The sequence below is a fragment of the Vombatus ursinus genome, unplaced genomic scaffold (genome assembly GCF_900497805.2).
Source record: "Vombatus ursinus unplaced genomic scaffold, bare-nosed wombat genome assembly UNPS02010980.1, whole genome shotgun sequence".
Lineage (NCBI taxonomy): Eukaryota > Metazoa > Chordata > Mammalia > Diprotodontia > Vombatidae > Vombatus > Vombatus ursinus.
In genome coordinates, this window is record NW_020950758.1 from 8,184,415 (window position 1) to 8,199,101 (window position 14,687).

Sequence of the window (14,687 nt, forward strand, 5' to 3'; positions counted from 1 at the left end):
GAAAAAACAAAGAAAAGATGTCTCTCCCCAGACTGGATGGTGGAAGTTGGGTGAGTCCCACAGCCCCTCCTGCCATCTCTCAGCTACTTTCCCTTCCTCCTCCCAGGGTGCCAAGAAGTTGAACAAATACTATTCTGGACTTCTTGGAAGGGGCAGCCAGTGGAGGGGACTTGGTGCTGGGCCAGGAGGGAGCTGGGTGGGGTGTGGGCTGGGGCAGCCTGCCGAGATGGGAGTCACCACAGTGGGGGGCTGGGGTCTGCTGCAGGAGGTGGGTGGGTGCTACACACTGCCCAACCATCCTTGCTGGAACCCTATCCCACCACTCTCCTCTATCCCTCCATCTTTCTGTGGCCATCTGTCTGTCTGTCTGTCTAGCTCTCTGACCAGGATGCTCTGGCTCCCTGCAAACAGGGTCCCCCAGGACCACCCCAGCAGGAATCTCAAAGGCTGCCCCAGGCCATGACCCTTTACAAAAACATAAATGGGGGCATGGGCGTGGGGGACAGGTCTGGCTGGGAGACGTAGACCCTGAACGTCTCTACCCAGGCATCTCGAAAGGCTCCCTAGTGCCTCAGGAGGAAGGTTTCAGTGCCTGCCACAGCTGCTGCCTCTCCTTAACCTTCTCCTCTCTGCCCTCTCCTACTCCATCCTTCATCCCCCTGCAGGCCAGGCTCTTCCAACCTGCCAAGGTGACAATTAGGCCAACCAAGGACCTTCCTCAGGGCTCTCCCTCCAGCATTCAGGCCATGCATCTGTGTGACTTCAGGGCTCTGGGCAGATTAGGACACTGTGATTGTGCCTTTGGGGTCTTTGGATTGGTGTCTTACTGATAGAGAACAAGGGGGGAACCCCAACTCCGAAGTCAGAGAGCCAAGCTTCAGACCCCATCTATGATGCCTCCTGCGCTGGGGGCCTGGCCAAGTGGCTTCAGATTTCGCTTCCTGTGTAAAATCTGTGGTCTCCAGGTCTTGTCAGCTCAAGAAAGAGATCTCGTCAACGCCGCTCCTTAGGAAACCTCCCATGGTTCCCCATCGTCCCCCCTCTCCGATGCACCACGGGATGCTGGGGGTAAAGCGAGGCCAGTCGGGCTTGCCCAGACCCCAAAGCCACCCGCCATCCCCAGCCAGAGCAGAGAGAGTCAGAGACGGGAGCTCCCACTACTTTATATTAAAAGTTTATTACATTATGAAAATCTACTGTACATGGAAAAAACCCATTGGATTCAGTACAGCTTTGCCGAAAGCCAGAGACGACCACCACTTAGGGGAAGGAAGATTCCCACATCTGGCCAGGCCTTGGAGATGGAGGCCAGCCAGAGGTCAGCCGCCACCACGCCCGCCCAGTTCCAAAGGAGAAGTGTACCGCCCGTGTGGCCTCCAGCCAGGGAGGCTGGAGGCCCAGGGATGGGTCAGCCCCCATCCCCTAGCCCAAGGACAGGCAGGGCGCGAGGCTCTCGAGACAGGCCAAGTGCCCTTGTTTTGGTACCATAGGTCAGAGTGGGGGAAGGTGGCAGAGCTCGGGCCCAGGCTGAGCTATTGTCACTCCCTGGGAACAAGCCCCAGATCATTCATACCTTGTTGGTAATTAAGAAAAGGGGCAAACACCACAAACAGAAACTGTGCTTTGGCTTCAAATTTTGGTACCTTTTGGCGAAAACAAATCAAGCCTCGTCCCCTTGACCCCTGGGGCCCTGGGCTCTGTGGACTTCAGACAGGATCAGTGGGGGAGAAGTTAACTTATGTCCAAAGTAACAAAGCCCGGTCAATTATATGTGGGCCGAGAGGGGAGAGGAATGTGCAAAAGAGTCACTGGGCTTCTGGGGGAGACCGGCCCCTGGCACAAAGAGAAGGCAGGGCTGTCCGAACTTCTTCCCTCCTCCCAGCTGGCAGGGGCTGCTGGCGCCGGTCATTCACAGGGGCACCTGTTGGTGCCAACCAGAAGGTGGAACACCACCGGCCGCTGGCCACAGCCTTAGCCAGCTGAGACGCCTCTGAGAGAGGGGTGTGCTGAGGGGGGGTTGGAGCAAGGGGAGGGGGCCGGAAGGAGGGGAGGAGGGCTGGAGCGAGGGGTATGCTGAGGGGGGAAGAGCGAGGGGAGGGGGGCCAGAGCAAGGGGTGGGCTGAGGGGGGGAAGAGTGAGGGGAGGGGAGCCAGCTGGCAAGGCCAAGGTTAGAAAGACCAGGGAGTAAAGTCTCATTCTTTTTGAAAGGTCACATGTAAGTCTTCCCTCCTGCCCCCCAGCCACCCCAGCCCAAGTTGGCAGTCAGAGAACCAGCCAGAAGCAGTTGAGGCTGTGCTCCAGCCTCTGAAGAGCTCGGGGCCAGAGTGGACCAGGCCAGAGCCAAAGGCGGAGAGAGAGCCAGGTGTGGGGAGAAATTCCAAGTTCCGAGTCCTGAGTGGAAGAGACGGTTTAGGGTCTGTGTGCAAGGGGGCAAGGCAGCCGGGGAAGGGGAGAAACACCCGCCACTGTCCAGGAACCGTGGCCGGGCCGTCACGCATAGAACTCTTCCTGCCGTTGAGGCTTCTGGTAGCCACCGTTGGCCTGCTTTGGCTCTTCCAAGGAGTAGCTGCCTTCATCCTTCTTCTTCATCCGGTAGAGCATGAATCCGACCAGGAAGACGGCAAAGAGCAGGCCCACGAGGCCGCCAGCGATGACCCCTGGGGAAGAAGAAAGGGGACACACGTGAGCGCGCGCACACACGCGCGCACACACACACACACACACACAGAGTTAGCCCTTTGAGAAAGAACAAAACAGAAAACTAGAAATAACCACCAGATCTCGGCCGGCCCTCTCCACAGCAAGCCCCCACTGGCTTCCCCAATGAGAGGACAAGCCCTCCAGAACAGTTTGGAAATCGAGGCAGGCTGAGCCCTGGGGCCGATGGCCAGCTCTGGGGCTTCCCACTCGCTTCATTCCCACCACTCCCAATCGGTAAAATGGGCCAACGACCCTTCTCACCCAGCTCTCCTCCTGCTGCGGCCCCCACCCCACTCCCAGCTGCCCGGATGACGTCAGGAGCAGGCCGGCATCTTGCCGCCACTGGCACCAGGGCTTAGGACTTCCCTGTGCCCGATGGAAGTAGCAACGTCCGGAGCGGGTGTATGAAGTCACGCCCCCTCCCCTCCACGGCCAGACCCCTCGGAGTGTCCCAGGGGACGTTACTAACTGAGCAAGTCTTCCATTCCCCATCCCCAACAAGAGCGAGATTCGGAGAACCCTACGGAAGGGGAGGAGAGAAGGACTCCCGGGCAGAAAAGACAGACCGAACAAAGGCTGGGAGGTGGGGAACTCAAGCCCTGCCCAAACAGGCGAAGCCTCTGATCTGCCCCCTGCTCATTCAGGGCTCTCTTGTGATTGGGCCTCCCCGAGACCACACCCCGGGAGCCCGACTCCCGGCCTCCCCCCAATCCACCCCCCCCCAACCCCAGTGCACACAGTAGGCACTTCATGAAAGGCTGAAAGGCACCTCCTAAAACTTCCTTCCGGTCCAGGATACCCTGGGAGGCTCCCGTGGCTCCGCTGTCCACCACCTCCTGGTCAGGTTTGTTCCTGTCCAGGGGGGAGGCAGGTTTCTCTCCAGAGGGGGCGAAGGTGAAGTCATCGCTCTGGCGGGAGGGAGACAAAGCAGCGGTCAGCTCTTGTGTGAGCCTCTGCCAGGACACTGGCAGCTTCCGGGGGGGGGGGGCTCTCTGCCCTCACTGCCCACCCTCATCCCAATTCTGGGAAACCCTCATGACTTTGAAGATGCCACTCCCCTGGGCTCCCCACCTCATCAGTGCCCTCTGCCGTTCTGGCTGGAGGGCAGAGCCAAGAACCTAGCTTAAGGAGGGAGCTCAGCCTTCTTCCTGTCCCTGATCCACTTTTCCCACCACCAGGCTTTTGTTCAGGCTGTGCATCCCTCCTGAGAGCCCCTCACCTCTTCACTCATTCCTACTGGTCCTTCCCACCTGTCACCTTCCTTCAACAGATGTGGAGCTGAAAGCCCACCCAAATGTGAGGCTCTGACTCCTCCTGTCTGCTGCCACATCCTCTAGGTGTGGCCTCTCCCAGGAGGCTCCCACCAACGAGCTCCCTCCACAGTGGAAGGGCCCTCAGAGGCCAGGAGTCCGACCTCAGCTCAAGACATGAGCCTCTCCAGCAGTTCCAGCCTCCACACAGAGCCCTCCAGTGAGGGCCTTCCGCGACAGCCATTCCCTCTGATCATTCAGAAGCTTGTCCTAGCACCCACCTAATTCTCTCCTGCTGGTCTGGGGCTCAGGAAGGGGATAAGAGGAGGACCAGAAGATGGGGGGAGATGCTGTACATGCATGCAGACTTCGCTCTGTCCTAAAGGAGGACAGAGCCGGGGGTGGCTCTCGGGGTCAGGGCCCACCATGGCTGGGAGATCCCTGGGCAATCACTGCCCTGGCCAGGGCCTCAGTGCCTCACTCAGTGCAAGGAAGGAACTTCCTCGCTTCCGCGCTGTCTCCGGGGTGCTCAGACCCTCTGCTTCAGGCTTGTACAGTTCCACGCCCCACACCCCTAATGCCCCCCACCCCGTGGCCATGACAGGAATACTTGCCCCACTTCCTGAGCTCTCCTCTCCCAGATGCTGAGTTGAGCCTCCGTCCGGCTGGTCGCTCCCCGGAGTGCCGCTGGCCAAGGGGCCTTCCTCTCCAGAGCTTGGGGGCTCGGGTGTAGACACCCTTGGGTGCACCACACTGGGATCTGAGGCCATGGTGGCTCCTACTGTGGAAGGACGGTGGGTGGTGGAAGGAAGCGTCACTGCAGGAGGTGAGTGGGTGGGCTCGTGGTTGGGGGCAGGCTCTGCCTCAGGCCCCCTTCCAGGCGGGAGCGCAGACCCCTCTCCTGAGGCTTCTCGTCCGCCTGGGGATGCTTTCCCTGGGCTGGTGTGCGTGGGCTCAGGAGGCGCAGCGGTCAAGGCGGTGGGGAGCACAGGCGTCTTCCTGGATAGGAGGCTCTTGTCCAACAGCGGCGTCTCCAACAAGGCCCCTGCAGAGCAAGGGCCAGTCAGCTGCCAGGGCAGGTATGACGTGGCAGGGACAGAGCACTGCGCCCACCCCCCAGTAAGTAAGCCAGAGCAGGCATGCACGTGGCCCGCTGACTCACAAAAGACAGCCTGGAGGGAAAGTCACTCTGCCTCTCAGTGTAAATGGCTTTTAAAAAGGTTCAGTTAAGCCCTCACTGGAGAGCAGGGTTCCAGTCTGGGTCCAGGCATTTCCTAGCTGTGGAACTCTGGCCACATCATTTCCCTCTTCTGAGACTCGGTTTCCTCATCTGTACAATAGGAAGAACAATCCTCAAACGACCCACCCCTCAGTTGTGGCCCGGAAAATGCTTTGTGAGTCTCCCAACACTCTAGAAACAGTAGGTGTTGTTAGGAATGATAATAATAATCCTTGTTGTTGTCGTTATTGTTGCTGATGGACTACAGGCAGCTTGGGGGCAGGGTCTGGGTCTTTGGATACAGACCTGAACAAGGGGGAGCTCACTACCTCCCAAAGGTGGCCCAGGCAGGTGTTGGAGAGGAATGCGCATGAGAAAGTGCATCCTACTTGGTGAAAGCCTGCAGCCCCTGCCCTAGCTGGCATTCTGGGTTCTGGATTCCACGCTTCCTCCTAACTGACATTGCCCGGCTCCCTGTTCAAAGGGCCCTCCCAGGACATGCACACTGACTGAGAGCTGCTAATTATGTTTCCTCGGTCCACCTAGCCTCTCCAGAGTGTAAGCTCCTGGAGGACAGGCCGGGCCACGCCTGACCTATCACAGACACACCCAGGATGGTCCCCAGCTGATGCCCACCCCTCCGTGGCCTCCCCGACCTCAAGGAAAGGAGATGGGCTCACTCTGGGATCCTCTCTGGTGGGTCTCACACAGGGCTGGGGACACACAGGCAGGCTATGGAGCTCAGAGGCCCTGGGCTCCCAGATCTGTGACCTAAGGCTAGCCCCTTACCCTCTCCGGACCTGGAATGAGAGGCCCCCAACAAGGGCCCTTGGTGAGCCTGTGACTAAGGTGGGGACATTCGACACCCTTCTTTGGAGAGGGAAGGGGAAGGAGAGACGGCACACTGCCCAGCTCCTGGGGCAGTGAGAAACTCACCCGCCCCAGAGCCGGAGAAGGCATCGTCGTCATCACCAGACCCATCGAGATCCTCTGGAGGGATGTTTGTCCCCATGATCTGCTGTAAAAAGATTTCAGAGAAGGGGATGTCAGTGGGGAAGTTATTCTGCCCAGGGTCAAAGCCCCCTCCTCCCAGGCAGCCCCAGGAGGAGGGACCCAAGGAGGAGCCCCGGGGCCCCAGAGAGGCTGAGCTGCTTCTCCCTCAAGCCCAGCCCTGGGGGCTGCTGGGGGCACTCGGGGCCTCCTCAGACCCAGGCCCCAGCCAGCACCTTGAGCACCACGGCACAAGTTGCTCTCACAGAACAGACGGCCGTGACCCATAAAAATCCGCTCCCAAGGTGATGAGAAAAGAGGTCCCCAATGTGAAGCCCCATCAGCCCCTCTGAACACGCCTCGAGTGGCCCAGGAGAGGGCAGCCGGGGGAGCCCCGGGGTCCCCTCCCAGCGGGACCCCACAAGCCCCAGAGGGGAGGGATCTGGGCCACTCAGCCACACCCAATAACTAAAGCCTGTGAGCTCCAAGCCGGGGGCTCCTTACCAAGGACACCCCCAGTCAAGGAAGAGGAAAAGCGCCCCTGGAGAGGTGGGCCTAAGGAACATTAGCCACACCCCTTCTCACTGTCACCGCCAGGCCGGTGACTGAGCAGAGCCGAGCTGGACCTCACTTATCCTCAGCACCTCTGTTTTCTCATCTGCAAAATGGGGATGAGCCTGAACACTGCCTACCCCAGGGCTCTGGACCCTGAAGGTGCCAGAGACCCAGAAGCCGGCTCTTCCACCTGTCCGCCCATTGCTACCACTGGATTTCAGCAGCTACAAGCGTCAGCCATAGCTTCTCCCTCAGTTCAACCCATCCATTTTAAAGATGAGGCAAATGAGGCTTGGCCTTCTCCAGGCTCACCCAGGCAGAGCTGGGATTTGAACCCGGGTCCTTGGATGACCAGAGCACTCATGACCCTCCTAGCAGGCCCCTTGCCAGCCAGAGGCAGAATGGGGGTCCGGGGTCTGGGAGCCCCAATCAGGCCATTCCGAGGTCACCTTCCTGGGGCCCCCCCCCGCCCTGGGGTGGGGGGAGCCAAACCCAACCCCCGCCAGAAGGCCGAGGGCCAGGAAAAGCCACTCGGGAACCACAATGAAATGATGCTGCCAAATCCCAGCTCTGCCCTTCAAGCCGAGTGACCCTGGACAAGTCCCTTCCCCTCTGTTTCCTCCCCCAACTCAAACTCTCTGCTCCCATTGCTTTACAGAAGAGGAGGCCTCAAGAGAGCACGAGGCCAGACACTCGGCTCCTGAAGGGGTCTGGAGGCCACCCAGCCAAATCCTCCCAGAGGGAACTGCCTTACCAAGGTCGACATAAGTCAGCGGCAGTCAGAATCCCCACAAGGGGCCTTTCTGCTGCAGCCCAGACCCCTCAGGGAGGCTAGCGGAGACCCCTGATGGGACCCCTTCCTTCAGCTCTGGTATTCCCACTCTGGGAGGGTCAGAGCGGGCGCTGGCCTGGCGCAGATTCCCACAGATGCCCTGCCTCTGCCCCTTGGCTGGGATCCCCACTGCCCGCCAGGGGCTCTCGGCAGCCCAGGCTGGGAGCTGTAGGCTGGGGTGGGGCTGGGAAAGAGAGGCCTGCTGGGGCTTCGAGCTGGGAGCCCAGATCAGATGGGCCAGGCCATAAGTAGGTCAGGGAGAGCTCCCCGGAGCTGGGGCCTGCCTCTTCTCTGGCGTTCCATTCCCCAACGCAGTGTGTCAGGGGAGGGCACCCAGCCCCCTGCCAGGCATCTCCCACAGGCAGGGAGAGGCAGAGGCTGGTACCCAGGACCATGGCCCGGGCTCTGACCCTGGCTCAGCCACATCTCTTCCCTGCGGATGCCTGAGCCTCCTGCTGTCCAATGTGGGGGGGGGGGGGCAGGGAAGGCCAGATGGCCCAGACAAGCCTAGAGGCAGGCCCTGAAGGCTGGAAAGGACAGAGAGAGGCCTTGGGACCCAGGGCCAAGCCAAAGCTGGTGCCATGCTGCGCTTAACTGAGAGCGTGATGGAGGTGGGAGGCGCTTTCTAAAATCGCGAGCCCAGACCTTCATTTTACAGAAGGGGAAACTGAGGCTCAGAGAGAAAAGACTTGCCCAAGGAGGAAGAGATGGGCAGTGGGATTCTTCAGACAGAAAATGAACCCCACCCAACTGGGTGACTTGCCCAAGGTCACCAGGATTCTACGGGGAAGAGGTGGGAAGAGCACAATTAACCACCTCTGAGAGAGGGTCAGTGACCAGTCCAGGACCACACAGCTGAGGCGAGATTAGACTCCAGCCTGCTGACTCTGGCAGCGCTTGTCAGCCATGGACCAAGCAGCGTCCTGGCTCTCCAAGGCGACCTTTGGCTACTACAGAGAGGGCTGGTCAGTCCTGGCAGGGCCAACCCCCTCGGCTTCTCAGAGCCTCCAGGATGTACTGGGTCCCCCAGAGGACAGGGAGGCCAGAAACAAATAGCTGCCCCAGCTCTGGCCCATGAAAGGCATCTAATAAATGCCAGAGTCCTGACGGAGGGGACCCTCCAAGGATGGGCTGGGCGTGGGGGCCCAGAGCCAGAGAAGAAAGCGCAGACAGTGAGAAGGGAAGGCATCGAATCTGGTGTAAATGGACAGCGGGGGAAGGGAAGGTGAGCACCACGAGCTAGGGTAGGGTGGTGAAAGACTTTGGAAACTAGCCCCGAATGCCAGGGCCAGAGCCTAAGCTAGACCTGCTGGGCAATGGGGAGTCATTGACTGTTTCTGAGTGAGGGACCTATGGGGTCATGGGGATGCCTCTGGGAGACTCTGGCAGCGAGGGACTGACTGCAGAAGAAAGAGGCCAGAAGGGAGCCAAGAGGCCGAGGAGAAGGCTGGCGTCTGGGAGGGATGTGCCGCCCGCCTGCCCACCACAGAGTCAAGCGCCTACAGGGCACCATCAATCCCTCTGCAGTGACCTGGCCCCTCATCGATTCACACAAGTGGGGGGGGTGCGTAGGGACAAGCAGAAACCCGCCCCCTGAGCACATCCAGGCTCTGCTCCCTAGCGGTCAACCCTTCACACACACCCAATGAAGCCATGTGATTGGCAACGCCATGGAGGGAGTCAGAGGAGCTGGATAGAGGGAACAGAGCACTGGGCTTGGAATCAGGAAGACCTGGGTTCAGATCCTGCCTCACACGCTTGCTAGCCGTGTGCCCTTGGACAAGTCACTTGACCATTCTCAGCCTCAGTTTCCTTCTTTGTAAAATGAAGCAGGTGGAACCTGTGGCCTAATATCCCTGCCCTGGAGGAGTTCCCGCTCTAGCCAACAGACACCTCCCTCCCCCAGCTAGGGCTTCCTGGAGGAGGGGAGCCCAGGAAGGAGCCAGGAGTGGGCACCTAACTGAGCAGGGAGGCAGGGATGGGTGGCGTAAGGGGAGCCCTGGCTCTTGTGGGTGGAAGTCATCTGAGAAATGCATCTGGTGAGTCAGGACACTGGAGGGGCAGGGCTGGGGTGAGTGAGTTGCCTGTGGAGAAGAAACAGGTTAGGCAAGAGTCTTTCATAACCCTCTCTAAGCCAGGGAATTGACCCACACTGGAGCAGCAGCTACACCAAACCCGCCTGCCTGGCGGCTGGGGCGAAGCAGGCACAGGCAGCTGGCATCCTTGACCAGCGCCCCCAGCAGAGAGGAAAACCCCACTGACCAGCCATGTGACTGGCTGCTGAGATGCTGACTTTCCTTCCAGGCCCAGCTCAGGGCCCCCTCCCCAAGAGAGCAGTCTTCCTTGATGCCCCCCTCCCCCCAAAAGTTCCTCGAGCCCTCTGCCTTCCCTTCACCCCCATCATGCCCTACCTTGATGGATTTATCTGGGCACATGTTGTAATCGACCCTTTCTCCACCGGGCTGACAACAGGGCCCAGGCCAGGGTGAGGGGTGGCATCCCCAGCCCTGCACCTTGTACTAATGGTATTACAACAAGGAGGTCTGGGGACGACTGGTTTCATCTCCTTGGACTAACTGTCAGATCGTCCACATGGCAGGAACACCCAGAGCCTGGCACTTATCCATGAGCCTCAGTTTACAAAGAAGGACGCAGAGGCCCAGAGAGGGTGGTGGCATTGCCCAAAGTCACCCAGCTCAAGCTGGGGAAGGAAAGCACTTAGCCACTGTCACCCAGGGGGCGAAGCCAAGAGCCCAACCCCTGGAGCGGGAGCACGTGTGCCCACACAGGCACACTCACTGCCTACTGAGGGAGGATTCCAGGGGGCACCCAGAGAGTGCGAGGGGCAAGGTCCAGCCCCAGGCACAGAGGGCACATGTGGACCCCAGGGAAAAGCCCGGGATGGCAGGAGCTCTCTGCTCCTTCCTCTCCCCCTCTATCTCAGAGAAGAAGGCGGTGCCACAAATGTGTGTGCCCTGCCTGCCATCCCTCAGACCCAAAGCCAGAGGGAGCCTCCATCACTCGGCTGTCATCCCCCATCCCCAAATCTTTCGGAAGAAACTTGAAACACAAGCATTCTGAACAACAGCTAGGGCAGGACCCTTGATCTGAGCTGAGAGGTTCTGGGTTCGAACGGGGCCCATTCGGCAGCCCCTGCACCTCAGTGGCTCCAAAGCATCTGGCTCTCAGGAGTCAGGCTCCAGTCTCTGGCCAGAGACGCGGGCTGCGCTTTGTTGTTCTGCCTGGTTGGAGAGGGCCTTTTCTAACTGAGCAGTCCAAGGTCCACTCCTCACCATGGGAAAGAAGGGCAGTGATCACCAGGGGAGGGGCAGGTAAACCGAGAGGCCCGACTTCCCCAGACTCTCAGAGCCTGCAAGAAACAGCCGAGAGCAGGACTTCTGAGCCTTGACCCAGGGCAGAACGGAGCAAACCGAGGGAAGCCGTGGCCGCTGTCAGAACAGAGCTGAAGTGCCCTCCCCTCCTCTCCTGAGGCAAGTGGGGGAGGACAGGGGCAGAGTGTTGCATACACAGGCATCGGGGGTCGCTCTGCTGGCTGATTTTGCTTCACTTTTTCCTAGCTCCAAAGGAGGATTCAACAGGGGGAGGAGAGGAGAGACGCAGAGACCGAGGTCCTCAAAGGATCATGGGAAGTGTGAGCAGGCCATGCAGACCCTACCTCTGACCCTCTCAGGCACACGAGAGGTGCTGGCCTGGCCAGAAGCTTCTAGCAAAACTTTGCCTTTTAAAATGGACCTAATTAGCTCCCACACTCCCAAGCCAGAGTTTCTAAGACACTCCTGGCGCTGTGGCCCGCTCTGGGCTATGTTTCCCTAGCCCTAAATTCTCTGCCACAGAATGGATGAAACAAGTGAAGCGCCCCCATCGGTGAGGGGAATCTGGAATAAGGACAGAGCTGCACCGTTCCTGAATGTCCTCCAGGGTCCCGATAATAACTCAATCTGTCCAAGCCTGGAATTCTCCTGATCCAAACTGGCCTGTCAGCCAAGTATTTATTGTGCACCTACTATGTACCCAGCCCTGTGCTAAGCATCTTTGGCTCTAGGTCTCAGATCCGTGTGACCTCGGGCAAGCCTCCTCCACTCTCAGGGCCTCAGTGTCCCCTCTAAAACAGGGGGCTGAATTCGAGGGCCACCCTGAGCCCTCCTAGCTCCAAGTCCTCCCATGCTATGCACTCCCTTCACACGTCTGGCCACTGCATTCCTAGGCAGCCTTTTCCTTCCCATTCTCCTTTTCCAACGGTCCTTCAGGAAGAACACCGTGCGGCTTGAGTGCACATGAGGCCTGCTGAGCACACGTCTCCCTATCAGAAAAACGTGGCTGCCCCTGCCCTGCCTGAAGCAGGAATGCCCACTAAGTGGCCCTTTGAGGCCCAGCCCCAAGGACACCATTGCAACACTCACTGATAGAGTGAGTACCGAGTGTCCTCCAACAGCTGACTGCCAGCAGCCCTGGCTCGCCCTCCCCCTGCTGCTCCCTCATGGCCCTCGGAGGCTTTCTGCAGGTGTTCTGGTGGGACCCCGGGGGGGGGGGCAAGCCAGGTGTTCCCCTCTAGGACCTACTTGCAAATCAACCCTAAAACTAGTGAGGAGAGAAGCAGAGGCTCCAGGGAAAGACCCAGGCTCAGCGAGTCTGGGGTGGGGCTGACAAAGCCAAGAGCAGAATTCAGAGAGGGCAGAGCTGAGAGAGAGCTGGGGCCCTCTCTCCTTTTGGTTTAAAGCTGAAGAAATCAAGGCCCAGAGGGGGAATGGAGTTTGCTCAGGGTCACACAGCCAGGCCTCCAGACTCCTCACCCTGCATGCCCAGCTGTGAAGAGGACAGACACTACCCTGGAAGGGGCACGAGCCAGAAAACAGCTATGCCTTCTGCAGCCTCACTGGGCTCTGGCCAGGTCAGCTCTGGAGGCCCATCGGGGTCAGCGAGCCAGAAATCTGAGCCCTAGAGGGGCCGCTCTTCCCTGCTGGTCAATGCCCCGACTTCTCTGAGCCACCGAGGACCAAGTGAGATCCTCTCTGAGAACTCGGGGCCCGCTGCCCCAAAGCTTTGTCAAGGAGGGGCTACCGCCCAGCCAGCCATCCCTGCGCCCACCTGCCACTGGCCAGCAAGCATCACTGTCTTCTGTCCTGGCAGACCCAATCCTTTATCAACTTCCTTTCCTCTCACCAAGAATCTAAGACAAGCCATAGCATGCCCAGGCTGAGTGCAGCTGCAGCAGAGAAGGGCAGGGCAAAGCAGAGGGGGCAGGGACCCAGCCGTGAAGTGGGGGGAAGGAGCCAAAGAGCGGCCTGAGTCATCCTAGAAGGGCCTTTCTGAAGGGAGCGAGAGTTGGGGCGATTGGGAACAAAATGCATCTGCCCAGGGCTGTGTGGTCATGAAGGGGAGGGCAGAGCTCGGGCTGCCTAGGGCAGGGGGGGTGCACAAGGGGGGCAGGCATAGACTTGGCTCCACCCTGAGTCCGGCCAGGATCGCGCCTTGGCACATGCCCCTTGCCAACAAGCCGGTGTCACCCGGCTGACTTAGCCCACTTTCCCAGCCGGCTGGGGGGGGCAGCTTCTAGGGTCCTGAGTGAGAAATGAAGGTGACTGAGGGGGCAGGAAACTTGCTCTGGCTTCATAGATCTTTCCTCCTGAGAGGCTGGGTGCGGGGGGGGGGGGGGGGGGGGGGCCCTGCTCTCTCAACTTTGCAACGCACTAGCTGTGGGACCCCGGGCAGAATGCCTGTTTCCTCCACTGCAAATGAAGCCAATAACAAGCCCCCCTCACACACACACACACACACACACACACACACACACACTCTTTCTCACACACATTCAACACACACACACACTCTCACACACACACACTCACACACACTCTTTCTCACACACATTCAACACACACACACACTCTCACACACACACTCTCACACACACACAATCACACACACTCACGTACACACACACACACAGATATTCACCAGTCCCAACTTCAGAGCCAGGGGAGGTCAGACCCAGGGATCCTCTGAGGCTGCCAAGTCTCCCCTTCTACAGATGGGAAAGGTGAGGACCACAAATGAGACCTTCCCAAGGAGCCCCCGGCCTCCTGACTAGGGGCAGGGGGAGCATGGAGGGAGTCTGGGGGAGACTCTCCCCGACCCCCGACTCAGTCACCGGAGCTCAAACAAGCCCCAGCCTCTCAGCCTCATCTTCCTTGTCAGCACAACCAGGGAGGAGCTGGGGCCCAATGGCTCAGAACTTAGGACTTTCAGACCCAGTCTGTAAAATGGAGATCCCATCACAGGAAGTCAGAGCTCAGAGAGGCAGTTGGGGTGTGGGAGATGGAGAGACCAGCCTGGGATTCAGAAAAACCTCCAGAGATCTGGGTTCAAGCGTCACCTCTGACATGTTGGCTGTAGGACCCTGGGCAAGTCACTTAACCTCTAGGCAATTGTGTAGGAATCTCAACGGCCAGTCTGCACTGGTGAAAGAAGGCACCCTCCCTCGCCAGGGAACCACCGACCCAGAGAAAACCCACCAGCCCACCCACCAAGCAGAAGCTCCAAGGGGGCGATCTTAGGGGCCAAATGATGCCCGCAGCCCCGACATGAAGCCGGGTCCCCCAACTCCCCGGGGGCTTTCATTCCCACACCCACCTCAGGAGGGGCCAGGGGCCCCTCCCCCAGCACGGGATCTAACTCGAGAGTTCAGAGACAGATGGCCAGGCGGTCACCATCCCCAGGCTTCTCTGGCCCCTTGCACCGCTCTGGGCAGAGGACGATAATAAGGGAGGGTGGCTGAGCTGCACTGCTCCCGTCAGCGGACAAGAGCCGGCTGGGGCATGGGTGGGGAGGAAATCTGCCCGCCTTGTCCTGGGCCTCATGGGGGTGGGGGCGAGGGGAGTCTCTGACCCCTGACAGTTCTTCATGCCCCTCAGAGGTCAGGGGGAGGATTCTGGGCAGAACCTGGTTCTCCAGTGTTCCTGATTATGCCCAGGCCTGCTCTCCCACCCACCTCCCCCATCTAATCCTGCCCGGCAATTATCATGGGGAAGGAGGGGAGGGGGAGACAAAACCCGGAGAGCCTATTTCATACTGAGGTGCTAATGACAGGCCGGAGTGCGCAGGGAGCTGTTTCCTCGCCCCA

The 14,687-nt window shown here is 59.5% G+C and overlaps 1 protein-coding gene across 2 annotated transcripts; it reads right to left on the minus strand.

Annotated features, from left to right (window-relative positions):
* Positions 1–1,157: 1,157 nt before the first annotated feature.
* SDC1 (syndecan 1) lies at positions 1,158–12,859 on the minus strand. 2 transcript variants are annotated; one of them, XM_027855619.1, is made up of 5 exons: positions 12,653–12,859; positions 6,106–6,187; positions 4,565–4,995; positions 3,470–3,608; positions 1,158–2,657 (listed from the first exon to the last, which is right to left on the minus strand). In XM_027855619.1, the coding sequence occupies exons 1-5, from the start codon at positions 12,746–12,748 to the stop codon at positions 2,491–2,493; spliced, it is 915 nt and encodes a 304-aa protein (XP_027711420.1). In that variant the 5' UTR covers positions 12,749–12,859; the 3' UTR covers positions 1,158–2,490. The 2 variants fall into 2 exon arrangements, with proteins under 2 accessions (XP_027711420.1, XP_027711419.1); XM_027855618.1 differs by lacking the exon at positions 12,653–12,859 and adding an exon at positions 9,508–9,597.
* Between the last annotated feature and the right edge of the window lie 1,828 nt (positions 12,860–14,687).